Raw genomic sequence first — 25008 nt, forward strand, 5'->3', positions numbered from 1 at the left:
GTGCAGACCAATCAGCTAATTTCTGCCGACATCAGGGGCCAGTGCTCGGCATCCTCATCAGGCCCTATCGGGCTGTGCTTTTAAGGCAGAAAACCAACTGCCCGGTTTTTGTTTCAGTGAAAACAGGTGGACTGGGTGTTATTCAGGGTTTCCTTTCAAGTGGGAAGTTCGCTCAGCAAGTCTTCAGAGCCCATTAAATGCTACTGAACTAAATGAGAACTCCAGTCCAGAGCCCCTCGAAACACAGTTGCAGCAGTGACATCACATCCTTACGCGGTGAGATGATGCTGCTCGTTCCTCTCCGAAATATTAGAGATTTAAAAGTTACATAACAATCACAGTGATTAAACAGCAGCTGTTATGATAATCAGTCAGTAAAAGGGAATTGATTTGTTTAGTGCTAGCAACTACAATATTATTAGACTCTCAGTATATTGAAAGGAAGAAATATTTCCTTTATTGAACACAAAATGCCATAAATTTAGGTAAACCGAAATTAGTTCATGTAATACACTGACATCCAAGAATTTATGTATATAGAGTCTATCATTTAATTTTCAGACATTCAATTTCTATACTTGGTCACAGTCAAAAGGTCAAGAACCAACAAGTCAATAAGCTCCCAGGCTCCGTATCGATATCACGTCACGGCCCTAACAAGTGGCGGGGAAGCAGGAAATAATTCACAAAAAAGATCCTCAGCTGCACATGGAAGGTGAATTTTCCCCTTCCGTCCCGCGTGAGCACTGGGCGCCCAGGGAGCCCCAGCAGCGCTGAAGCCTTGGGAGCCCCATGGCCCCAGAGCCGGCGGCACCGCTGGGAGCTCGCATGGTGCAGTGCCCCACACCACGGCACCCACTCTGCCATCCTCAGGCTCCTGTTCCCCTCTTCCCTCTTCACCCAGCGCAACAAAGGGAAGAAATACGAGGTAGAGAAACTGATAGTTCCCAGTCTATTTGAATAACAAGCGAAATCCTAAAAATACTCCACTGCATGTTATTACCAACTGTATCACCGCATTTTATAGCGACAGGCCTGTGCTATAATTTCTGAGAAAACCTCAGCATAAAGCCCCATAAACCCAGCCGCTCCCATAATGTATCACCTTATCTAGTGCACAATCATTCCCACAACTTTTCATGTTAGTATAATTTGTTCAAAAACGGTAATAAATACATCCTTGAAGTCAAATAAGAATCATTGCGCACTCTCCTGTAACTTGTTCTTACCAGTGACAGTTAATCACGCCACTGGGGTCTCACGTGGAAGAAAATAAGCAAACATTTGCGTGTTCGGTAATTACAAACCTCAGTAAAAGCACGCTTCCTTCTTTAATCAAGGAACATATGAAAGCATGCTTTAAACACCCTTTCAAGTGTGTCATCCTGCCTGTGAGCTTCTACCACTGCAGAGCAGCAGCGATCCCCATCTATGGGCAGCAAATGGCCTCTTCTGTACTGAGCAAACAAACCACCAAGTCAGAAAACCCCAATAGCCTTTCGCTGGAGATCTGACCATGAACTGAAAAAACAAACATTCCTAATCAAAGCCAATAAAAGTAGAAGTCTAAGGAAAGCCTAATCTCTTCATCCCCAGGAGGTAAGACTCCACTTAGGCTCACCGTTATTGGAATGAAGTGGATATGGAAAACAGTGCTAATAGATGACTTCTTATGTAGCAATTTGAATTGCACCCGATACTCAACAGAATTATTCCTTTTCAACACATAGCACCACCTTAACACAATCTGCACCGAAAGTCTGATAGACAATAGTCCCACCTTAAGTACAGGAAAAGTGACCTCCAGCGTTATCGGTGGTGAAGCTCACTCCTGACGAGGCCACCATGGCTCTCCTCACTTGAGCGGGAGGAGGGATTTTCCTTCCCAAGCCAGCAGCAGCAGCAGGGCTCAAATCCAGAGACACCAGGTTTCCATGCCCAGCACACTCTGCCCCCACGCCAACACCATAGCGGCTGTTGGATCCAAGGTTAATGTTGGCCACTGAACATTCACATTATTCAGTTCTTTTGTTCAAGAATGTGAAACTCAAAATCAGCAGCTGGGGAGCAGTAACATTTTTTTGGCTTCCTGGGAGAAGAATGGATTTTGACGTTTCAGGTGCTGTTCTGTTCTTCCCAGTATCAAAATGGTTTCCATAGGACAACTAAAGGTTAGGGGCCAACGAGTTCAAGAGCTTTCAGGAGCTAAGGATACCCAGGCACATCACGCTTTAAATGAGAATGGCACCACGGACCCTTTTGGTGAGCAGCAGGGAGGGTAGACAGCGAGGGCCCACGGTCCTGCGGGTGCCGAGGGCAGGGCAGCGGGCAGGGACCCGCAACGCACATTGCCAGTTGTCCTGCGCTGACGTGAAAACCCCTGTGGCCTCAGGGAAACCACGGTGGTTTGTGTCTTACGTGGTTCATGTTAAAAAATTCCCAACAGTGATAGACTTCAGCTGCCAGGATCAGGGACAGAGCATGTGCATCCAGCATGAACGGCCCCCGCACGAAGCTCTGGGGCATTTTCTTATCCTTTTTCCTTTCTTTTAAATAACTATTGGGGCTCGTAACAAGCACCGTCGCTCCAGCACTGCTCCCCTGGCTGGCTCTGCGATAGCAATCTGTGGAGAAGACGGGCATGCAAACAGCAAATGCTCCGCAGGCACCCAGGCAAAAAGGACCAGAGAGGCTTGGGTTGGTTCTGATTAGTTTTATTTTTGGATAAATTTGTCTTCCATTTCCAGAATTATTTCTCTGATTTTTTTTAAACAGTATGATAAAAAGAAAACTCACCCCAAAACTCTAGTAAAGCAGCTGCGAGCCTGAATAAGATACACACACAAAAAAAAAAAAAAAAAAAAAAAAGGGAGGAAAATTTGAACTGAATTAGGAACTCTCGTCTTTGATTCATCCTGGAGCGTCCTGACACTGCAGTGGTCTCAGCACAGTGATCTCAGGTAACATATATGCTCTAATAAATAGGTTCAACGAGTTGAGTTAAGGGCAGAGTTTAACTATTAACTCCAAATTTCCTCATGCTTATGGCTGTAAGTCAATCCCTTAATGTTACTTTAACACAGTTTCTGGCAGTTGAATAAAATCTATGATCAATATTATAATCCTTCCTTCCTAAATGAAGGGAAATATAGGGGTGATTTACATAAGAAATGATGGGAAATGCTGTGAGTGAGTGTGGGTGATGGATGTCCCTGGCCCCGACGGCCAGGAATCCGAGCCGACCATCTGACTTCAGCTGGCCAGGCCCTCATCACCCTGATCCCAAAACCAGCAGAACCGGGTAAAATACCTCTGGGCAGACGCAGATCTCAGCGCAGGAGCGGTGAGCAGTCGGCGAGGTTACAGCTCAGAGCTGTAAGATATATCTAAAATAACACCACAGAAATCAGATGACACAAAGAATTCTAATACTTCCCTTTTGTTCAGATACAGTAACTGAGAATACAATGAAATTCTTCATGTTCAGTATCTCCCATTAGATCAATTAATATTCAGAGAAAGGCTTTAACATGAAGTTTAAATAATCATAGAAGGAGAAAAAGAACCACCAATGTTCTAGAAGCTTCTCTAGACCTTTCAATCAATTTTATTTATATGCAAAACCAAGAGAAACTCAGAAAAAACAAAGCTCCTCCTGATGCTAAAGCTCTCAATTTACTGACAGGCAAATGGCTTCATGCTGCCACTTAATCTCATTTCTTGCATAATGCCCTCTAATTAGCATATCAAAGTGAATTAATACTTCTAGGGCATTAGCAATGGGAAAATCTGCTCCAGGCTTCACAATAGCAGTTAAGCAAGAGCCAAGAAATCCTCAAAAACACCACAAACCACTTTGCATTGCAAAACTGTTCAATTTATTTATCCTCTCTCTCTAAACACTTTTACCGCACACTGTTTTACTACTGTTCACCAAACAAAATGATAATTGCCAAAGTTACCAGCATCCGTAATGCCTGTTTAGAATCTTAATTTAGATTGTGTACTTGAAGATCTCTCGATGCTTTCATTGACCCCACCACATACAGCCGGGAATACTGAAAAAATGCCGTGATTCTAAAAAAGGCAACCAGGATAATGTTATTAAATTCCACTTTCCATTTAAAATAAACAATTAAAAATTAAATAATATCTAAAAAAGCCACCTGCTGGGCAACAAGGCATGAGAGATTGGCTTTCAATGTTGACGCGTGACTTAAGTACAGCAAAAGGTTCTGACCTGTAAACACAAGATACAAACCCACCCCCCTTTCCAAGTGATGGACGCATCCCGTTCGGCAAGACGCGTGATATCCAGTGATTCATGCATCGGTACAAGCTCATATGACAGTGCAACACGCACTGAACTGATCGTTAAGAAAATAATTTAAAGTAAAATAACTAAAAGAGATTAAAATTAGAGCAAGTGCATAAAGACTTCTACTGTATGCTTTTATGCAAAACATGCTATTTTTACCCAGCTCTTGGAGCGATAAATACGTGCGAGCTATTATGATCACACATTGGACTATTTCTTCTTTAAAAAATATTTTCATAATCTACCTTCAATCGCACGGCACTTTGCAAAATATAAATTAGAATTTCTAAACAAGGACTAAAAAACCCTGAAACTTCATCATCTGAGCGCTCCCCATCAATCTTTACAAACAGAAAAGAACATTAAGGGGAAAAACTCCAACCGCAAGCCCTCCAGTGCCAGTGCAGCCACCCTAAACCCAAGAGGGGCTGGAGCACCAGAGGCGAATAACAAAGAGCAGGAGAAAATGCCGAGGTCACTGGGGTTTTCTACATTTCTGTTTAAAACACAAGGAGGGGGAAAAAAAGTATGGAAATAACAGACAACGGATATTTATCTCATGCTTTGAGCCTTCCTAAAGAATGTGCATTATTGAAAAATATATAGAGTTCAAGTACCAGGCTCATTTCCTTTCATATTTAATTCCCTGTTTACTTCCAGCGCACAGACAGCATTATGGAGGAGCTCCGATGTCCAGCTGAGCAGCACAATTCATCTGTTTGGCTGATGAACTACTCCAACTTTATAAGAGCATGAACTATAAGAGCTGACAGAAACTTTAATAATTTATATTAAATATTGATGTGAATTATTTACTCCATTCATACTTAAGGACATGAATTGCCTACCAGAGAAAAGCAAATGTGACAAAAGGTCAACGTGGTGGTGAAAAAAGGCAGGCTGTGTCAGGCGTGTGTTATCTGAACCATGCTGATCACCTTGATAAGCGCATAGCATTAAACATGACTGCTGAGAAAACAAACAAAGCATTCTTCTCAGGGTGTCAATTCGAGGAGTACAAACAGCTACATCGAATTCTGCCAGTGATACCAGGGCGGGAACGCTCCGCTCACAGCTCCGCGGAGGTGGACACAGATTCAGGATTCATCCTGCTGTTCATAAAAATATTCATCGAACCATCATAGGCGCAATGTGCAAGGAAAGGAGAAAGAGCCTAAAACCTGAATACAGACACATACTGGACTCTCCTACAATCTGCTCTGTAATTATTAATATAGCCTTCATCTGTATTTAAATTCTGCCTTACATTTGTAACAATTTAGTATGTCTAATTCTGCTTATATTTGTCTACGGTAGACTGCAAGTATCATTATATTAATGTTTCACACAAATCAACATTTAAATTGAAAAAAGACAGCATAATATCCATATCACACAACTTTTTCATTGAAAGCTGCAGGAATAGAGCTTGATAAATGTTTTAAATCCTGAAAAAAAAAAAAGGCCTCTTTTGCATTCAGTACATGCCATTATAATAATTTATCTCTGAATGCAAAAATTCCTTAACTTACAACAAGCATCCTGAAATACACCACACAGTAACTCAGATAATTCAAGTATTTTCAGATAAGCAAGCAAATGTGTCAAATTAAAAAAATAAAATGAAAAATAGCTAGAAAATAAAATAAATCCCTGCTCCTGCTGAAATGCGTATTGACAAATAGGTACAAATACATCCTTACGGGGGGGGGGGGGGGAAGAAAAAAAAGATCTGGATACAGAGATACTGGTAATCAACACGAAGATTGTTATTGAAATACAGAAAGGAGCACCAACACCACAAGGTCTAAAGGTGCCGTGTGGTTACAGGTTCTGTAAGACACAGTAACATGAATTCCTCTAATGAAAATAATCACCAGAGCTGCCCGCTTCCTTCGCCAGAGAAGCACCATGTCAAAAATCCGCCAGAGAGACAGGATTTTGATAACGAATGTGTTTGGAACAGATGACCAAATGACAATCGAGACACTTTATTCAATTTATTTTTTCTAGTAGGACATTTATGAAGAAAAGCAACACCATCGCCATAAGGACACCGCAAACGACCCAAGGTTCAGCTGCACGTCATCATTTGCTATTCATTTGCTGACAATTAAAAAAAAAGAATTCAAAAGTACAGCCAGTGGTTTGGTGAAAAATGTGGGACACTGAAGCATGAAAAAGGCAACAAAAGCCAAACACTTTAAACTGGAGACAAGATGTACGCACATAAACACACGACGCTTACTTTCTTAGGCAGTCAGGGTAAATAAAAAGCAGGTATTTAGCAGCCTGAGAAAACCACCAGGACTACACATAAATATTTTAAACAGCAAAACTGAATAATAATAACATCACAACTGATAGCGACCAGCGAAGGTAGGTACGCGCGCACACACATGTACATGTGTGCTACCAGTGCCATTTCATTGTTCCATTTGAATCCTTAAATGCTTAGATAGGAGGGTGAGGGTTGCATTTTATTATAAATTACTCTGAGTTGCTGGCACTAAGTGACAGTTTACAAACATTGCAAAGTTGAGCTTTGTGCAATGCAAGGGCAGAGCCCCAAGATTCAGTTTTTAAACACCCACGGTGAAGACAGGGGTTAACATTTTCCAATTCAGCTGGCAGAGAAGGCAGAAGCAAGTCCCTCTTGACGGAGTCTCCGGGTTTTGCACCATATTGACAAGGGGCGTTCCTCCAGAGTTGGGCCATTTTCATCAATATGGAGCTTTGCAGCAAGGCAGGGCACGATGCAGCCCTTAATCATCAGAATGGCAGCGTACAGCTACTTACAACTGTAGCACTAAAAATGTAGCTTTTAGCTTATGTGGAGAACAGCAAGGAATTAACCCTGTGGCTAACGTCACAATTTGTCCGGCTTTCATACCTTTTATTCTTTTTTTCATTCTTTAAACAAAAATTCTGCACAAGTGGTGAACGTTCTTAATGAACATTTTCCTCCTCTCTCTTTAGACATAAAAAATAGTTCAACCAGCCCAACCAGCCGAGCAGGCCTTTCTCTTCCCCTGCGGACACCTCCTGCAGTCGAGAAGTTCATTAAGTTTTATGATCTTCCCAAGTCAGTCCTGCTTATAAGCCTCACAAAGGCCACAAATCTGGCAAACCATCATGTATGCCATTAGGCTTTACTAGTAAATGAATGCTGTTTAGGGTTTGTGGTGACAGTAAATCAGAGTTTGGTTGGCAGCTATCGGTGTTTCTGTTGGACTCCCAGAAATAAATAAATAAACACATACGTGGAAGCACAGGCATTCAGGCATTGCTATAAACGTGTGCTTCCCAGCTACACTAACGATTTTTAAAGACAAAACCCCACAACACCCATCAGCACAAACCAGGACCTAATAATATGTCATTCCAACGGGAAATAATTGCAATTCCCCAACCATTTTAAGACTGCAAGAATTAATATATTTTCATTTCTGTCTCCATGAGAATAACCAGTACCTCAGGTACAGCAGCGTCCTAATAGAGGTTTAATCAAATTACTAATCTGGAGGATTTTTAGTCTGTAAAAATGACCTATTAAAAAAAAAACAAAAAAACCCAAGGCGCAAATCAGTGTTTGATTCCCCCTGGCAGGCGCCTAAGGAGACAGACTGTTACACAGGTATGCAACAGATGTGAGCACGCGGCAAGAACGCAACTTCAACACTTCCAGGCGACACCTCTGAGAACGGGCAAAATACAACAAAATAGAATCCACAGGCTCTCACTCGCTTCTCTTGAGATTTTACTGGAGGGGCTTCAGTGGAACTTTGGGTATCATTTTTCTCTGAGCTAATTAAAGAAATAAGTGGCAGTTTCTTTATGAAAACCATGCTACCTTGTGGTTGCCTCTAAGAATGCACAGATCTATTAATATCTGGAAAGCTCTTAAATGCATTATGCAGCACTTTTTAAAATGTTAAAACGTTAAAAAAGAAATGTCAGGCTAAATTCGGTAAGCTCAGTGATTTGCTTTTTACATGGTAAATATCTCACAGGGAAAAAAGCCCTCAGCTCCTAACCCTAAGTGAGACAGCGAGAGGCTTTGGAAAATACAATGTGTTCATTAACCCTTGCAGGAAAGCGATGGAGCTGCTGTACCTCTACCGAGGACTCCTCTATGCGTTCCCTCACGACCAGCCTCACCAAGTCCTCACTGACTGTACTGAAAACTACTAAAATATAAACCAATACATAATTCAGTATAAAAATGACTAAAATATTGCATTACTTATTTCAGAATAGCGTGACTGCAATCACACTCTATGCACAGGCTACAGCCTCCCTCCTCACCTCTGTCCTCGCAGGAAAAGGCAGCAAGAAAGCCATCATGGCAACTCTCACCGCCAACACCGAGGCGAACTTTGTTCTGATTAAAAAGAATTAAACACCGGCACGTGGCCCAGTTGCGGGTGTATTTAAGTACTCGGACCACGAGACAATGCAGAGTACAAGGGGGATCACCTCTTCTTTAACTGCATCTCAGACCGTCCACTCTCAGAGTTCAGAACTGTTTGAGCTGTTTCCTACGAGAACAGATTACAGAAAGTACGCTGGGATTTATTTTCAGGTTTTCTTCGCGTTAACACACTAACTAAAGCCAGTACAGAGGTTCGCCTCAACCGGGTGGCCCTGAGCGAAGGTGCCCCTCCGGGAGCAGTTTTTGGTGGGGGTGTGGATTTGTTTCCATCAATCACCGGCTGCATTAATCCCGTCCCTGCGCTGCCGGGGCTGGCAGGACACTGCCTTTGGCCAACCGGGCGCCTGCCCTCTTTGTTGGTTCTCAGTAATTTCACCAAATCGCTAACTTGCAAACTTGGCTCAACCACTGGCAGCACAAACGCAGAATCCCAACTCGCAACTTATCACCGCGACATCCTAAAACCTTCCAGACCACAAAGTCTCTCAGCAGGTTCCCCCTCGCTTCCGAGACGGCGGCGGCCGCACCAAACCCCTCTGCCACTAATCCTGGCTGCAGGAAGGACACGGGTTTTCCCTCACACCTCACCTCTGATATGTGGGTGACTACACTTTCCTTTCGGAACAGCGAGGCTAAGCCCTCTGCAAATAAAGCGACCGCAGGACAGACGCCTGCATCCTCTGATGAAACGTGCCTGCTCCAAAATGTCTGCACGCCGAGGGCAGGCTGCTCGGCCGGCTCCAGAGCCGGACAGGAAAAAAGTTTAGGGAAAGGCAGAAAACAAACGCGAGCCAAAGAAAGACGGAGAGGGGTTACGAGCTGATGGAGGCGAAGCATAGGGAGGTAGGGAGGGAGGGCAGGAGGGGGATCATTCCCCTTATCCCGGGTAATATAATGCAATATAAAGCCGAATCAATCTTAATATTCACAACACAGTCAATACCCTGGTGCTTAGCTGTCAGCAGAAACTGAAGTGGATCCCCCGTAGCAAAGAAACCCTTGGACATAAAGCACCATAATTTACTGAGAACTGTGCACTTCGAGGCTTCTCAGCTGAGATTTGCAATGGTTTTGCATTTGTTGTTTTCATCTTTAGTCTTTTATTTTTGCAGTGTGCAATTAGGGCAACGTGATTGAGTGTCAAATATTGCTAAAAAGCCAGTCAGTGCAAGTATTTATTTTTAAAGATCATAGTGTATGTGCTTGCTCTCATAATACAAAGCAAAATACTTCACAAATTTTCTTCTTTAAAAAGAATAAATAATCCTCTGTAAATTCAGTGATGGGAAAAATTGAAAACAATTCCCTAAAATGCCTCTTAAAAAACACAGAGTTTCTGACTGTCACGTTAATGCAGAAAATAAATAACTTTTGTACTTCTATGATGAAAATGCTTGGCATTTAAAATATCCTCACTCGCACACTGCACAGCTCCAGGGTCACAGCATCCATCCCTGGGAATTCCTCAGGCTCCGGGGAAGGAGGAAAGCCCAGGGATGAACAGAGGCTCAGCTCCGCTCTCCTCTCAGCTGGGCAACGTTCAGAAACTTTATCCTGCAGCGCATCCCGGGGAGCAAACACTGTGGTGTGCGGTAACCCCGCACTCTGGGATGCAAACACCCTATGATGTGAGGTAACCTGGCATCTTGGGGTGCACACACCACGGTGTGACCAGCAAACATCATGATGTGAGGTAACCCCGCATCCTGGGGAGCAAACACCATGATGTGAGGAGCAAACATTGTGGTGCGAGGTAACCCAGCATGCCAGGGTGCAAACGCACCAAGACGTGAGGTAACAGAGCATCCCAGGGAGCAAAACACTACAATGTGAGGTAGCCCTGCATCCCAGGATGCAAACACAACACAGTGTGAGGTGACCCAGCATCCCGGGGAGCAAACGCCGTGATGTGAGGTAACCCCAGAACCCACACCAAGATGTGAGGTGACCCAGCATTTCGGGGAGCAAACACACCGTGGCGTGAGGAACAAAACACCACGCTGTGAGGTCAGCCAGCATCCCGGGAGGAAACACTGTGATGTGAGGAGCAAAGACCACGCTGTGACTAACCCCACATCCCGGGAATGAAAACATCCCGGGGAGCAAACCCTACGGTGCGAGGAGAAAACCGCACACTGTGAGGAGCGAATCCCCCGCTGCGAAGTACCCCCGCGCTGCCTCCCCAAGTTCTGGCAGTAACAAAGGCAGCCAGGGTGCCGTGCAGGGCTGCTCCTCGCGCCATTTCCCCGCGCTCCCCCCCGCCTGGCGGGCAGCGCTGCCGCTGCCTCCCGCCGTCCCGCAGCCGGGGCGTCCCCTGCCTGGGGTGGCGGGGAGGGATGGAAGAAGCGCTCAAGATGGCTGCTGCGCGGGCGGCCCTTACCTGTTTTCTCCTTGATCTCGCAGAGGACACTGAACAAGGCAGGTTTCATCCTGTGGCAGTTCAGTGCATGCTTCCTGGAAAGAGAGAAGAAGCAGAGACAAGAGGTTAAGGCTGCTGTTCAGCAACATGGCGCCTTTCCATCCAAGCATCCCTGAATGCTCATTCCCTGCATCCTCACTCCCTGCATCCTCACTCCTTGCTCACCAACCCCGCGGTCCGGGGCCGGGAGACTCCGTTCGGTGTCTCCCGGCCACGGGCTGTGGTGCTGGTGAGCGGAGAGAAAAGTGGGAGCGATCCCCACATTCCCAGTGCTTGATTTATTAAGGAGATCGTGTGGGGTTGTGCAGAGTTAACGTTGCTTTTTGTATTTACTGCGATTTAAAACAGCCACTGGGGTTTGTGTCCACCCCACCCCCCCCCAGCAATATCCTGTCAGGTTTGGGATTTATCTCTTTCAGGAACAGAAAAAAAAAAAAAGAAAGGAAAGGGGGGAAAAAGTTGAAGTCTTAGTGAGAGAGATGGATGGAGGGATGGGGGCTGTGTCCGATGAGAGTGGGGACAGCGCACGGGTGAGAAGGCATAAGCATTGCATACTTGGATATTTGTTTTATATATGTATATCTCCATCCAAAGTTGATATTTAATGCTTTTTTAAATATATAAATACTATATATACTATATACACACACACAGATATAGTACATATATACTTTATATATAGACTTTATAGAGAGAGATATAGTATATAGACATATATAGTGTATATATACACATACTTCATAGAGATATGTACATATACTATGTATTTATGTATATATAAAAATACATAGTATATATAGATGTATATATATAAATACATAGTATATATAGATGTATATACATAAATACATAGCATATATAGAAATACATAGTATATATATAAATGTGTGTATACATAAATACGTAGTATACACACATATATAAATACATAGTATATATACATAAATACATAGTGTATATAGAATCATAGAGTAGTTAGGGTTGGAAAGGATCTTAAAGATCATCTAGTTCCAACCCGCAAATACATATATGTGTGTGTGTGTACATATATATGTGTGTATATACAGATGTATATGTATGTCTGTGTGTATACATATAGATGTATATATACATAAATACAAAGTATATATAGACATACTGTAGTATCTATATAGCAGTCCAGCTACTACAAACGTCTTTATTATTATTACTGTTTCACAGCACACTTTGCGCTTGCCAATATTAAAAAAGCATATTTTTCAAAGAGAAAGCATTCCATAGCAACTTTGGCTCTGCCGTTTCTCCCAGGGCACCCAGGAGTCGCTCCGATTGCGGGACTCCGAGGAGAGGAACCGAAAGAAAAACCACAAAGCCCCCCCCCCCCAAAAAAAAAAAGAGAGAGAGAAGAAAAAGGGTTTAATGAGACGAAACCAACTTTGCTTGCGCCTCGTCCAGGCTCTGGTCGGTGATGGTCATGATCTGGTGGAGGATGTCGCCGATGTCCTGCTTCCTGCCGTCGCCGTCGGCGCCGTCGTGGCCGTGCGGCGGCAGGGCCATGCCCCCCTGCACCGAGTGCCCGGCCAGGCTGACCCCGGCCAGGGTCTGCAGCATTCGGGACTGCTCGTCCATGCCGCGCGCCGGCGGAGCGGCCGCCGCTCCTCGCCCCGCGCCGCCCGCCTCTAGGCGCGGGCTGCCCGCATCGCCGGGCGCCGCCGGCTCCTCCGAGGCGCCCCGGGGGGCTCTGAGCTTTTAGGGCTGCTTTTTTATGTCTTTTCCTCACTTGTCCAAACAAAAAAAAAAAAAAAACCACACAAAAAAATAATCTTTGCAAAAATAAAAAAAATAAGGCAAATTCAACAACAAGAAAACACAGGTAGAAAATCGAAGCGCTCGCTCTCAAATCCTTCAGAAGTTGGGAGGGTGGAAACGGCGAAAACCACAACAAACCCGGGCGACACCCCCGCCCCCGAACCGCGACATAAAAACGCCGAGAAGCGCGATCGCTGAGGGGAAAAACCAGGAGAAGCGCCCGGCGCCCCCGGGGCGGAAAGTTTGAACTTGGGCGAAGAAAGCGCGGCGGCCGCGGGGCGAGAGGAACCGCCACGGAAAACAGAATTAATTACAGACTCTGCGCGAAGCAGCGCGCGGGGGGGAAAAAAAATAGAGAAAAAAAGAGGAAAAAAGGCAGAAGGCGTCGGCGGGATTTACGGCCGCGGAGCCGCGGTGTTTGATGGCCGCCCCGGCAGGGATTGACAGCCCGCCAGCGCCACTCACTCACCGCGCCCGCGCCGCCCTGTGCGGAGCCGCGCGCCGCGCCGCCGGGGCCCCCGCGCCGCCCCGCGCCCCGCCCCGCCGGGCGGAGCCGCCCCGCCCCGCGCCCCGGGGGCCCCGCCGCCCCGGGCCGCCTCCCGCCGGGCCGCCGCGCTGCCCCCGCGCGGGGAGGGGGCGGGGCTGAAGGCGGGCGGGCGCGCGCCGCGGCCAATGGCGGCGCGCGGGGGCGGGCGCGCGGGCCAATCGGAGCGAGGGGGCGGGGACACGTGGGGCTCGCCCGCCCCGCTGAGAAACTTCTGGTTGGGCCGTTCGAACGGTCACGTGGTCCGGCCGAGCGCCGCCGCGGACACGCCCCTCGCGTTGCTACGGTAACCCCGCGCGGAGCCTGCGCGTGTCCCGCGGCGCCGCCGGGGCGGGAAGGCCTGAAGCGGCCCCGGGACCGGCCCCCAGCGGGCCGCGGGGAGAGGAGGCAGGGCGGGGGACGGGACTCTGCCACGGAGAGGAGGGAGCGATACAAGTTGTCCTGGGGAGGTGCCGATTGGATTCTGGAAGAAAACTTTTCCCCACGAGAGCAGTGAAACGTGGGCACGGCCTCCCCAGGGCAGCGGTGGATTCCTCTGCAGCGGACGCTCGTAAGGCTCCGATCACCCAAAAGGTCGGACCAGGCGCTCCCTGAGGTCTCTTCCAACCTGGCATTCTGTGATTATGAAACCTGAAGAGCAACTAAGGCTTCGCTTTGTGCAGGGGTTCTCTCCGAATCCCCAGTTGTTCCCACGTGGAACGCCTGCCCCATGCAAATCCAGAGGGGAAGTCCGTGATCCTGACCCAGTTTCCCCACATTTTGAGCAGCGTGTAACAAAGCGGCTGCTGTGAGAACCCCCACACACACCCCCGTGGCACCGCGGCGGCGCTTACAGTGAGACACAGCTCCTGGAGGTTCTTTATCTATGATGGACAGTCTCAGGTGAAGGAGGTCACATCCACAGTCCAGTCTCATCCTTGCCTCTGGCGTTTCGGGGATGTACGGCTGGCGGCTCCCACTCTGCACAGCTAAAGCAAAGCTCTTCATCTCGGCCCTGCTCGCTGCGGCTCTCCATCACGGGTGACATCGCCACCATCATCCCCTCACTCTGACTCTGTTGTCCCCGGTGTGATCGGGATCCCTCACTCAGGGCAGATCACCGCTGGGTACCTCACTGTGCTTCACTGTCCCTCCAAGCAATTAGCACATTAATTCAAATTCTAATTAGCATGTTTTGATTACGGTACCGTGTTCTAGTCTGAGCAAACATGTTTAATGTCGTCCAGCTTTACTAAGAACACTGCTCCAAACAACTTTATTCTTATTGACTGTTTCACAGCTCAGTCTGTATTTGCCCACAGAGGGTCAGGTTTCACGAAGAGCTGAGCGGCTTTGATGGCTGCCTGGCACCGGCACAGACGGGGCACGCAGACCTGGGCCAGCCCTGGGGCTCGCCTCGCCAAACCCACAAAGAGCTGCTCTGCTGGGTTATTTCTCCTGGTTTATCAGGCCGAGGCAGCTCACTCCAGCCCGCGATGACCAGCGAGCGCCGCCGACTTCCCGTTCTCGGGGCTCCGGCCCCGGGCTCCACCGGTCCCGCGCACGCGCCGAGCAGACGTCACTTCCGGGGGCGGTGCTTCCGGGTCGCAGCAGGGACCCAGCGCTCCCCGGTGCACGGCGGCCCCGGAAGCGGCGCGGGAGGTGGCCCGGCCCGCGGCGGAGCCTGTAAGTGCGGGGCAGGCCCGGTACCGTCGGGGACAGGGCTCTGCGCTGCGACACCCGGTGACGGCGGCCCGTGGCGCCGCGCGGTCCTCGGCGTGGCCGGGAGCGGGGCGCGGGAGCCCGGGGCGCGGTCTGAAAGGAAGCCGGTAAGTGCAGGGCCGGTGGGGCGGGCAGGGGAGGGTCCGGGGCCCGCAGCGAGACCGGGGAATGGCGCCGCCGCCTGCACTGTTCCGGTGCGTCTTCCCTCTGTCCCATCACCCGCTCCGTATCCCGCCGGCCACGCCGTTCCCGTGCCCCGTGTCTCTGCAGCAGCCCCCGGTCACTTCCGGGCGCGGTGCCGGGTTCTGTTGCCGTTGGGGTCAGGGCTACTGGGACTTCGGGGAGGGCGCAAGGAGCGGTTCCCGAGGGGCGAGGCTTGGTCTTGGTGTCAGTGGAAGCTCAGGAGTCGAGAAACGCTGAGGCCAGGCTTGGGTTTCTGAGCGTGTTCTGAGTGATGTGAGGTTTCAGAGGATTACCAGGCAGAGGCGAGGTTGGGAATTAAACTCTCTCGGTTATTTTCTCAAATTCAGAGCAAATCTTTTCACGGGCACTTTTCTGGGTTAGATTAAAAGAAATTGAGATCACTATCTCCATGTAGGCTTGTACAGAAATAACTATAGTGGTGAATTAGAGCCAATTTAGTGTGTTTCTTTCTCAGCCGTGTTTCAGGTCTTGCTTATCACACCCTTTCATCCTTGCTTGTCGATTTAACTGTTTCACCCTTTGCAATGAGTAACAAATGTGTCTGAAGTCAAGCTCTTCCCTAGTTTTCCCTCTTGATCAGCAGAGGCCTCGGGAGGTGAAGCGTTTTGGCAGAACCATCCAGATGTTACGTGCTCAATAGCACAGATTTTCCTGGTCTTCCTGAGCTGTGAGAATGAGATACAGCCCCCTGCACCGAGTGGTTTGTTACATTAACAGACGGGGCACCAAATAGGTGGATGCAAGGTGCACACCCTGCCGGGAGCGCAGTCCAGCTCGTCTTGGTGTGGCAGCTCTGTTTGACATTTCACTTTGGAAGTGAGGAGAGGACCTTGCTGAGGAGGGGAGGGAGAGCTCTGGCTTTCTCCGAATCTTCCCTTGGAAGGGCTGGGCTGTGCGCTGTGGGGTGTAGAGCTATGGAAACAGAACTGTCACAGCACTGGCCGTAGCAGCCCACAGGGTGATGTTGCAGGAGCATCAGTGCTGCAGCCTCTTCGTGTTGGTGCCGCCGTGGTGCCTGGTGCGTGGGATCCTGCCTGGTGCTCAAGATGTGCCTGGCAGTGAGGCTGCTGCTGTAGGTTTTGCTGGCAGCACTTCTCTACTTGTCAGAAGTGACCAAGCGAGGGCTTTTCTGTCAGGCATACCTATGACAAAGACCCGAGGATGTGTTTTAATGTCAGTTGTGCATGTGTCTGCTGAGCAGCTCTGTTAAACTGTGATCTCTAATTACTCGTTGTCCAAATCAGCTATTCTGAAAGCGAAACAAAGCTCCTTGAATAGATTTTGTGTGCTCTTGAAGGAGAAATGCCAAAAATTTGTCAGGACAAAAATTAAAAGCCAGAGAAAAGGGAGATTCTTCCATTGTTGAAGACATGTGGATCTGATTGGTTACATTTGATGTAAAGTCCCAAAGGGCTTGAGGTCTGGGGAGCTTTTTAGGTAGGTGTTGTCCTCAGGAGCATTTGTGGAGTCAGAAGCAGCGTGTACCCTGTTCTGTTATCGAAGCATAAGATTATGATCATCCTTTTTATGTGATATAAAAGTATTTTCATGCAGTCAGAAGTGGAATGGCAACAGAGAAAATGCCAAACACAAACCTGTTTGGTTTGGTAACTGCTTCTGTTTGGTGCATAAATGCCAGGTGAACGCAGATGCACATTCATGTCAGGGGCTGCAGGTGTGTTTGCAGTGCTACTGCAGTGCCATGCAGGGGTGCTTCTGAAGGTCCCTGGCTCTGGCTGTAGCTGCAGCAGCTCTCCGGGCTCTGTCCTGGCTTCCCTGCGCCAGCTCTGTACAGCTCTGGACCCTTGTGTCCTGGGAACGCCCTGCAGTCAGGTTTGGCTTCTGCACATCCAGCAGGCTTTCCGGAGTATGAGTGGAATATCAGCAGTTCGTGAATAATGCCGTGCTTCCATGCTCACATCCTAACTGCAGCGCAGACGTAGCTAGAGAGTCTTGCCCAGGAAAACACTGACAACAGCAGCTCTCAGTAATATTCAGGTGAAAAAAGGTAAAATGCTGAACCTTTCTGTTTTGGTTTTATAGAAGATTGAAATTTGCATAGGTGTTTGTAACATGGGGTTTTTAGACTTGAATACCAGAATGGGAAGAACCAAGATAGAAGTTCTAGACTTGTATTTGAGCAGCCCGTATGTGTGTTTTTATCCTCTTCTGTGCAAGCAGGTATTGGATTTGTGGATCTCGGGAGTGTTAAACCCAGCAAACTGTCTGTAAAGCATTTGGATGTGAGTGGAAAGTCAAAGTGCCATGTAGCAGTGCAGAGCCATCGTTATTCCTCTCTAGTGTTCTGTGCAAGCAAAAGCAGAGCCAGCCTCACCCACTCATGCACGGGGGCTGTCGCTCCTCCTTTCAGGAGAAGAGTGTTCCTCGGGAATGAAAATTAAATTGAAATTGTAATGTGTTCTTTAAAAGGTGTTCTGGATTTGTTTTGTTGTTTTAAAATCAGCAGTTAAGCCTTCAAAATGAACTCCGGTACTCGTATTTTTTCTGGATTGTGAATCCTCATGTACATGCTGTGAAGTGAGGTAACGGGTTCTGGTGTGGCGGGTGATCACAATGTGGTGCTCTCGATGGAATGCGTGTGCCGGGTAATGCTTGCTAGCCAGGGTGAAAAAATAAGTGTAATCATAGGCATTAGAAATTAACAAAGTGTTTGCACATATTTAGATGAGGCACAAGCCAGGCAAGATGCTGCTTTTCCAAACTGCTGCTATCCAAACCGTTCAGCACGATATTGGAATGAAAAATGACAACACTTTGTCATCTGTTCAAATTGATATTGCACTCTCCGCCGTGACAGCTGAAAGGGCCCACAGGTGCTGTATAAAGAGGTGACCATGTTGTCATATTTCATTTAGGCATCCCTCTGCAAAGCCATAATTACCTAATTAGGTTGTTAATTAGGAGATTAGCATTTCACTATATTGATAGAATGCTCTTTGCAGGCATGAGCCTAGGTGCAGATTCCTCTGCCCTAATTTATAATCGCTGTGTTTTTTTCGTACTTATTTATTTGCTTAAAATCTTGATGCAGGACAGCTTAGGTTGCAGAGAATCGGCTTGTTTGCCATTAAATGAAGATTTGGCAAGATCAGGAAACAGAGGAGAGCATGCAGTTCCAACACATACTCCAGCATTCTCTCCCTCCTCTAAAGCTCAATAATTAAAATATCGGAGTTGGTATCATTTGCATCTGATTAGTAAGGCAACAAACATGTAGCCAAATTCCAAGCAGTTCAAAAATAAACACAGAGCTCAGGGCAGATTGATCTGCAGGCTGGGACACTGGCAAATACTTTGTTGAGAGTTGTGTATAGTGTGTTCTCCTCCTGACTTTCAAATTCCAGTGTCACTTGTGGAGGAGCGCCTCTTCAAAAGGCTTCAAATGATGATTTCCCTTTTAATGGTAGGACCCAATGCACAAGTGACAGCTCCTCTGGATAAATATTCATTCTTAAACATACTTAAGCTTTTGCTGAAACAGAAACTTGAATTTTCGTACATTGCAGTTCCTTTTCCTTTATCCAACATGCACAGGAGTCTGTCTGGCATTCTGAGGTTTGATTATTTGTGCTCCTGCAAATGTAGATAACCCAAACCATTTCTTCTGCAATTGCAGACAGAAGTCAGTGGTGGAATTGTTTCATATAACCTGACGCTTGATAGGTTGTGATGCTGAAGTTGCCTCCCGCATTCTGATGTGGTCATTTGTGTGTTTAAGGCATCTCCAGTACAACTACATATTGTGTCTCTGAGACCTTTGTGTCATCTCCTGGGAGCTGGATAATTTGTAGGAGCATTCTGCATTACTGGTTGTGTGCTGGTTTATGGTGAGGTTGATTTGCATGGCAGCCTCTATAGGTGCCACCAGTGCAGCAGTGGGTTACTGGAGGAGGAGTGGGAAGAGGAACACTTCTGGTAAAAGCAGCAGGCTTTGAGATCCAGCTGCCTCGTTTGGCCACAAAGCTCCTGTGAAACCTGGCAGGGTGTCTGGCCTCTGTCTGGATGGTGTAGCTCAACATCTGTGAGGATGTTCTCTTCCTTGCTGAAGGCTGGAAAAGGATGGGCTCCTGCCATTCTCTGGGCACTTCAGGGCAGAGCAGTGAGACCAAGGAGGAGGGGAGAGAGGACGTGCGTGTCCAGGGCGTTGTTAATAATGTTGATAACCCTCAGATGGGAGGGAAATGGATGATAATGAAGAATTGAAGGGCTGCTGTGGTGCTGTGCACCTGGGGTGAATCGTGGGAGGGCTTTGCTGCTACATGGTGCATCATCGCGATGCTGACCTGTGTCCCGTCGCACACCAATACTGTAGGGCCTGTAGAGGGTTCACCTTGCTCTTTGCATTTTTAGTGTTCACATAGAGTGTGACTGCAAAGTGTTTTATTTAATAGTAGAATAATAGTTGTATAGTACAATTATTAAAAGAGCATTTAATTTTGTTGATGTTGGAAGGCTGTAGAAGTTGCTAATGCTCTGGAAGTCCCTGAATTGCATTCAGTTCACCCGCTATGTGTGCATATGATGATCATGTGTGGATACGAGGGATGCAGGAGAAGCGTTGTGCCGGCATCTCTCTAGGTCTGGAACTGATCTTGTGCCTGTCATTGTGCTGGCACTGGTGACAGGGAGGCTGTTTGTGTAGAAGGTGGCAAAACTGATCTTTGCTTCTCTGAATCCTTTTCTTTTGTTGGAGGTGGTTGTTCCTCAGACCAGGCCTGAGCCATCCGGGTGTGTTTTGCCTTTATGAAAAGGAGGAATCAGTCAGAATTGTGCAGGTAACACCTTCTGAAATCCAGCATGGAAATCTCTACTGAACTTTGAGGCCTGAAGTCTTTTCCAATTGTTTTTTTTTGAGGGGTGTTCAATGTTCATAGGATTTCCAGTTAACATTAATTTATTGAGAAATTAGTTCTAACGTGTCCTTTTGAAAATGTGTAGAGGAGGAAGAAAAATTGTGTTGGTGTTTGAAGTTTAGAGTTTGAAATAGAATTTCTGGCAATTTGTCACTATTCTTGTTTATAGGAAAAGTGATTGCATATGTAAATTGTACAGGAGCTCAGCTAATTTAGCACATGGGCCGTTAATAGCATGAAGTCGGGGTGCAGAGTATAAAGGTAAAATTCTCGCATCTGCTGTTACATGTTGTTAACTCCCTTAGCAGACATTAAATCATTTCAAGTACAATAATAGTGTGGGAGGTAAATTAACTAACCATTAACAATCTTATAAATACACAATTAACGTGCCAGCGTTTATATGACACATTGATGGGGCAGCAGTAATTTTTGATGGGGAGTTTGCAGACCTTTTGGAAGCCTGAGGCGGTTGCTGACTTAAACAAGTGCTTCTAGCTCACAGGCAAGTGTGGCCTTTGCTAATAAGCGGTGTGTAAATAATTAAGTTTAAAGAACATTCTCAGTGCACTTTTTAAACACCCCTATACTGTATACTTCATTGTGGCTGCATTCTCAGAGTCTCACGATGAGAGTTGCATTGTCAGGGCTTGAATTCTGTGATTCTGTATGGCCTCGAGTTGCACCAGGGCAGGCTCAGATTAGACCTCTGGAAAAATTTCTTCACTGAAAGGCTTCTTGGGCCCTGGCAGAGGCTGCCCAGGGAGGTGGTAGAGTCCCCACCCATGGAGAGGTTTAAAAGACGGGTAGATGAGGTGCTCAGGGGTGGTTTAGTAGTGGACAGGTGCGGTTGGACTTGATGATCTTGAAGGTCCTTTCTAACCAAGCGATTCTATGAAATGCCTGTAACACAGCCAAGAGAGTGTTGCCTTGCAGTAGGAGATTCGCCTTATGGCCTCACTCTTTGAGGACAACGAGGAATCCTTTGGGGAGAACTGGCCTACTTTCTGTGATGGAAATAGTCAGAAAATAAGAAATAGAGGTTGGGGTCGCAGTGTGTCTGGGGTTGGCAGGGACCTCAGACACACTGAGACGCAGCCCAGCTCCCAGCAGGACCAGCCAGCACAGGTGGCTCCAGGCCTTCTCAGCGGGGTTTAAATGTCTCCAAGGATACTGCTGGAGTGTATTTGCTGGTAGTGTAATGTATGGTAGGAGTAGTGTATTAATAACAAGTAGTATGTCAGTTTGATTGCTCTACCATTCTTTTATTGGATTCCTTCTTGCTTCTGGGTCTGTGTTTTAATAGAATACTTCTGAATTTGTCTGTGTGTTTTTACAGCAGAACGGACAGTCTCTCAAAAAAATGGCAGAATTTGTGGCCAAGGAAGCAAAACCACCCTAAAATTGTGAAGAATGTAAATCTCTATTTGTTGAACATTCTAATAAGCAGGTGCTGATCTCTGGTGGCAGGGATGGTGGGTTTGCGATGTACAATACACCTTCAAGATTTTGCTATTGTCATGACTTGAAGAGTGCCCAAATAAATATTCCTTTTGCTTCCAGGTATTTAAGAAGCTGCTTCCTTATCTCAATAGACCTTGCTCCTTGGAAGCATCCAGGAAAGTGAAGTGTGTTTGCTGGCCCTGGAACAAGCCCATGCAATGCTTTCTTTTGCTTTCTGCTGTTTAAAATCAGCTGGGAAAAGGCCAGCTGCCTCTGCCAGATTTTCATGGGATGTGGCTTCATGTAATTTAAAGTTGTTTCTTTTCCTTGATATTTTCTTCTTGCTGACAGAAGTTTTACAGTCGGCAAGGGTAGGGTGTTTTTGTTGTAGAACTGCAGTGTGTGGTGTGTGATCGCAGAGCTTTTCTGCTCTACAACAGTTGCCCTGTGTGAAGCACGGCAGCAGCAGACATTCAGTGTTGTGCCTTGTCCTTGTGGCTGAAGTTTTTCTGGAAACGCAAAAACCTGGAAAGACTCTGTAATGACGTAATGAAGAGTTAGTGTGCAGAGGCAGGAGAAAAACAGGAACACAGTAGTGATGGGGGAAAAGAAATTCAAAACCCTATCTGGTGTTGTACATGTATTAATTTGGTTAAACATATGTCTCTGGGGCGTTTTCTCTCTGTCCTTCTATGTGTAGTACTCAGAATATTTTGCTTTATGGCAGCTATTTGTTGTAGAGTAATGGGACCCATCTGGAGGGGTCTGTTTTGTTCAGTTGTCTTGGGATTCAGATTTTGGGCTTCCCTCTGGACCCCCTGTTCTGTAATCAGCTCTCAGCCGGCAGGGTGACTTAGGGAAGCTGGAGCAGAATTAGAATAATTCAGTGTACAAACAGAAGTCAGTTACATTTTGTGCATCCAAAATATAACCCTTCTTCAATCAGGGGATTGTTTTCTAAAATGCTGTGTATATCATATTTCTAGGTACACGTGTCCATGGAGCAAGATGGAGAAAAGATAGTATGGTGAGGTGGTGGACTCGGGGGCAGAATGGCTTTCCTGGACAACCCGACCATTATACTCGCTCACATTCGGCAGTCGCACGTGACCAGTGATGACACAGGGATGTGCGAAATGGTCCTAATAGATCATGATGTTGACCTGGAGAAGTTCAATCCCTCATCAGCGTATGGGGACAGTGGTTCTGAAACCCAGGGGAGCAATGGTGAGACTCAGGGCTATGTATATTCCCAATCAGTCGATATTACCTCAAGCTGGGACTTTGGAATCAGAAGACGATCAAACACAGGTAAGTGACATTTCCAGCAAAGGTAACATCATCTGTTTAAATTCATTTTCTGTTAGTTTGGGTTGCATGGACAAACCAAAGCATGGCCAACCAGGTATCTGTCACACTTCTCCTGTAAGGTGGAGTAGCTTTCCATAGAAGGCCCTGTAGTGATTCAGTTACTTCAGTGTGCTGTCAGCCAAGTTTTAATTGCTGTTTTACTTATTCATGCTCAGAGGAACATTGAGGGAGTGAGTTTTACATGTTAAAAAAAAATCTAAATTGTAAAGACATCAAGTCTGAATCCGAAGTACCCGAGCAGCCTTTGATGTTTCTATTGTTAATGTCTGGAGGGGTGGCAACTCTTGAACAGCGTGGTTATTTTCTGAGAAAAATCTACCTAGTGAGGCATCAAATCTATTTGTTAGAAAAGAGAGGAATGAAGTTTGATGTGAGCCAGCAAAGTGAATGATTTGTCTGTATTTTGTCTCCTGAAGATTTATTTCTGAGGAGAATCTTGGGTTGGGATTTAAGCTTCTGCATTAGGAAACGTAAGGGTGGGCTGCTTTTCAATATACGCCCAACTTGTCTTGACTGAAGAAAGCTGTCCTGTTTGTTGTTTCATGCGAGGGGTATTCAGACTCCTACCAGTAGCCAGGGAGTGCTGTGAACAAAAATGCTGCAATATAAATATATGGAAAGGTTGGTGTGAGGTCAATGCTGATCTCTTTTTCTGTGTTACAGTATGTATTTTTTCAAACGATTTCTGAAGGTATTATAACACCACCTAGAGCTCAGAGAAAACATCTGTGCTCGACCTGCCAAAAGAAGCAGTGTGTGGAACTGAATCCCTTGAAATCCCCTTTACAAATAGGAAGTTTTCAAGAGTTACTTGAAAGGAGAGGGTGTTGACCTGTGCTAGGAGTGGGACTTGGGAATAAGCTGGATATTGAATGCAACTGACTTTGGGGCGTGGGGAAGAGTTCAGTGTCCCAGGCTTGTTCTTTGGAAAGTGGGTAGTGGGTTTCAGGTTTGGAGAGAGAAGATAGTTTCATTCTGTGTCTCAGCAGGTAATAGTGGCAGGCTTTTTTGACACGCAGGTTCTTCTTTGTTCTCCTTGGGTTTATACCCTGCTAAATAAAGTGATTTCTGATTGTGCTGTCTTTAACCATTGTTTTTGGATGGAGTTGAACTCGTTATTATTATCTTTTGCCAAGTTGTTTCATTATCAAGTACCTTACCAGGGTTGTATCCTTCTCATGAAATGTGAGTGTGTGGAAGACGGCGTGTCTCTGTAGAGGCTGCAGTAGCATTGGTTGGTGCTTCTTGTGTGGGTATGCAAACTTGGAAGTGAATTTTCTGTGCGTTCTGCTATCAGGTTTATCCCCTCAGTGTTGTGAGGGACACACAGCGCATGAGACACATCCGGGTGTTGCGCAGCATCGCTGGGGAGAGCACAAGGCTGTTTGCCACAGAATCTTCTTCCTCTGCAGGAGCTGGGTGGGCCATGGGTGCTCTTCAGCCCCAAGCTCCAGCTTCTCACTCCCTTCTGTCCAGAGAGTTTTAACCAGACTGAAGTGGTGACATCTCTGTGCAGGGTGTGGGGTGGACAGGAAAGCAGCAGCTTCTCCCAGCCCACGTGCCTGGAAACAAAGGCTCCATTGGCTGCTAAAGTTAATGAAATGAGATCCACAGCTGGTCAGTGACATTTTTCACTCCGAAAGCTTTCAAACTAACATGCTTCTTGTGGGAATGAACTTTAAATAATTCAGACTTCTAATAGGTACTAATAATTCCATCTTTGGAGTTGCTGTAACACAGTCCTACAGTAAATGATCATTGTGATCCACTGCAGAGCAGGATGGAGCTGGTGAAGAGGCAGTCTGTGCCGTGGTATGTTTTGACAAGGGGTGAAAATACCAAACAAGACAAAAGCAGGCATTATTCTTATTTCTGTTCTATGCTTTTACTTTATCCATTGTTTACATATTA

General features: G+C 46.6%; 2 protein-coding genes across 5 annotated transcripts in view; one reads left to right on the forward strand and one right to left on the reverse strand.

Moving 5' to 3' along the window:
- The window catches only part of PBX3 (PBX homeobox 3), a 109604-nt gene extending 96129 nt beyond the window's left edge, over positions 1–13475 (reverse strand). Inside the window, exons 1-2 of one of the 2 annotated variants that reach the window (XM_054084058.1) lie at positions 12587–13474; positions 11134–11207 (exon numbers count right to left, since the gene is read on the reverse strand). In XM_054084058.1, coding sequence (XP_053940033.1) covers positions 11134–11207; positions 12587–12780 — 268 coding nt within the window. In that variant the 5' untranslated portion in view covers positions 12781–13474. Of the gene's footprint in view, positions 1–11133; positions 11208–12586 lie in introns of both variants that reach the window. The other variant, XM_054084057.1, reaches the window with a different exon arrangement.
- A 1600-nt stretch (positions 13476–15075) lies between these two features.
- The window catches only part of MAPKAP1 (MAPK associated protein 1), a 92576-nt gene continuing 82643 nt past the window's right edge, over positions 15076–25008 (forward strand). For 2 of the 3 annotated variants that reach the window (XM_009569549.2, XM_009569548.2), the window contains exons 1-2: positions 15081–15312; positions 22713–23037. In XM_009569549.2, the coding sequence (XP_009567844.1) occupies positions 22779–23037 (259 nt within the window). In that variant the 5' untranslated portion in view covers positions 15081–15312; positions 22713–22778. Of the gene's footprint in view, positions 15313–22712; positions 23038–25008 lie in introns of all 3 variants that reach the window. The other variant, XM_054083892.1, reaches the window with a different exon arrangement.

This window comes from Cuculus canorus, chromosome 19 (genome assembly GCF_017976375.1).
Source record: "Cuculus canorus isolate bCucCan1 chromosome 19, bCucCan1.pri, whole genome shotgun sequence".
NCBI lineage: Eukaryota > Metazoa > Chordata > Aves > Cuculiformes > Cuculidae > Cuculus > Cuculus canorus.